The following is a 2,425-nucleotide window of genomic DNA, read 5'->3' as shown; positions in this document are numbered from 1 at the left end:
AATATTAGGTTACAAATTACTTTGTATTTATGTATTTATTTATTTACTTACTTACTTTTGTTTAAAAAAAATTCAAAAGCCTTGTATCAACGGTTCAGGCTGGTGGTGGTGCAATGGTGTGTGGGGATATTTTCCTGGCACACTTTGGGTCTATTAGTACCAAATGAACATTGTGTCAACACCACAGCCTACCTGAGTATTGTTGCTGACCATGTCCATCCCTTTATGACCACAGTGTACCATCTTCTGATGGTTGCTTCCAGCAGGATAACACACCATGTCATAAAACGTGAATCATCTCAGACTGGTTTCTTAAACACAATGAGTTCACTGTACTGGAATGGCTCCACTGTCACCAGATCTCAATCCAATAGATCACCTTTGGGATGTGGTGGAACGGGAGATTCTCATCATGGATGTGCAGCCGACAAATCTGCAGCAACTGTGTGATGCYATCATGTCAATATGGACCARWATCTCTGAGGAATGTTTCCAGTTGAATCTGTGTCACGGAGTGTATTTTGAGGACTATATTTGAGGCTRKAGTTTGGTTTTGCAGGAAGGATAAGAGCTTCTTTGAACGTAGTTTRAAAATTGGGTTTTGTGTTTACAGTTTAGATAGAAAAGTGGATGGATGGTTTCCAGATATGCGTTCTAACAACTGAGAAAAAATGTAAATAAACCTGACCCTCGATGGCATTGTTGACCTCCTGAATGAAGAGCTGCAGCTTCATCACCAGTGTAGCCGCGTGAGCRTCCGCCTTCCCCGGCGCGTCCTTCTGCACCACCGTAAAGGCTCCGTTCACCCAGTCCTTCACATCAAAATCATCGTCCAGGAACTTCGAGAAATCCATCTCAGTGCGTTAAAAACAGGGTGCCAAGAGCTCCCCGGAGTCACCGTCTGTCCTGGTCCAGTCTGTGTGTCATCGACTGGACCAGAAGAAGCTCTTCCCAAACAGCGGCTTCGACACGAAAATAAAATAAATAGCCCAGGAAAATGAAATTAACATTACAACTAAATACAACTCCAACAATGCGATAGCCTCCTCCAGAGTTACTCTGAAATATCTGCGGCTTTAAAAGCTGCAATGTTCAACTAATGCTAGCATATCTTTTAACAGTGACAACAACTTCCTCTTTGTGCCTCGTGTTTACATTCCCCGGAAACTAATGGTGAAATTTTGGACCTACTAAAAACAAATAAACCAACATATAAATATATGTATTTAAAGAATAGCGACGAGGTTTGGGGGGTCGCTGTTGTGTTGTTTTAAATATATAGAACTGCTTTAAAATACTTAAAAGAAACAAGTAAATCAATGAAATTGACTTTGTGCCACACAAATTAAGATCCGTGTAGATACAACAGCAAGAAGAGTGCTAGTTGGATATTTTGCCCTATATTTTGCATTCAGGTAGTGCTCAGCTAAGCTTTTAGGTTATGTAATGCCCAGAACATGATGTGGTCTCAGGGAGTTGTTAAATTTACAAAGAATTTGCTTCAGAGTTTGAATTTAAATGCTGGATGTCAGATTGCATTTTTTGGTGTTTGTAAAAAAAAATTATATTTCACAAGACATATAAGTCTTTAAACAGTAAAGACAGTCTTCAAATTAGGCCTTTGAGTGTTTAAGACAAAGAGTGAATGCATGGTATCTTGGTTAGTCTTTGGATCCAATTTTAATCAATGTCCATGTTGATTTTAAAACAAGTTATCAGTGCATGTGCTGTGGATCCRTCTCAGCTACTACCACACCAAACAGAACAATATCTGTAAAATGGGCTAAATTGTAGCCATTTTTATGTATTTTACAGTTGAGTGTGCTGGTCATCTTGAACTGGGCTGACTCCAAAAATTATTTATGCTATTCTCCAATGGTAAGCAGCTCCCACCGCTCCTTCCCAGCTTGTTAACTGTTCATGGGGTTGAAATTGAGGTTGTCAGGTGCCACAAATATTTAGGTATTCAGATTGGTGAGAATTTATCATTCAAAACTCATATTGATAAATTGGTTTCTAAGCTAAAACTTAAATTGGGGTTTCTTTTTAGAAACAAAAATTGTTTCTCACACCAAGTCAGAACACCTGGTTACCTCAACTATTCTTCCCCTGATGGATTATGGAGATTTGCTTTTCATGAACTCTTCAGCCCAGCATTTAAAAAAAATGGATGCTGTTTCTCCCTGTGCACTGCGCTTCATGACAAAATGTAGCTATCAAACACATCACTGCACTTTGTATGCTACAGCAAAATGTCCATCTTTAACTGTTCGCAGACTCTCTCGCTGGCTGATTTTTATTTATAAATGCATTCTTGGGCATCTTCCATTATATTTATGCTCATTTCTGTCTAGAACCTGCAGCCATTGTGATCTGCGCTCTCAGGACTTCATTATGATGCAGGTGCCAAAAGTTAGAACTGAAC

At 39.3% G+C, this 2,425-nt stretch overlaps 1 protein-coding gene across 2 annotated transcripts in view; it reads right to left on the bottom strand.

Moving 5' to 3' along the window:
• Positions 1 to 1,207, bottom strand: part of cog7 (component of oligomeric golgi complex 7) — an 11,347-nt gene extending 10,140 nt beyond the window's left edge. For both annotated transcript variants that reach the window (XM_014008239.1, XM_014008240.1), the window contains exon 1: positions 689 to 1,207. In XM_014008239.1, coding sequence (XP_013863693.1) covers positions 689 to 854 — 166 coding nt within the window. In that variant the 5' untranslated portion in view covers positions 855 to 1,207. The remainder of the gene's footprint in view (positions 1 to 688) is intronic.
• Positions 1,208 to 2,425: the final 1,218 nt, after the last annotated feature.

This window comes from Austrofundulus limnaeus, unplaced genomic scaffold, assembly GCF_001266775.1.
Source record: "Austrofundulus limnaeus strain Quisiro unplaced genomic scaffold, Austrofundulus_limnaeus-1.0 Scaffold48, whole genome shotgun sequence".
NCBI lineage: Eukaryota > Metazoa > Chordata > Actinopteri > Cyprinodontiformes > Rivulidae > Austrofundulus > Austrofundulus limnaeus.
Note: the sequence above shows the minus strand (reverse complement) of the source record. Positions and strands in the feature narration are given on the sequence as shown.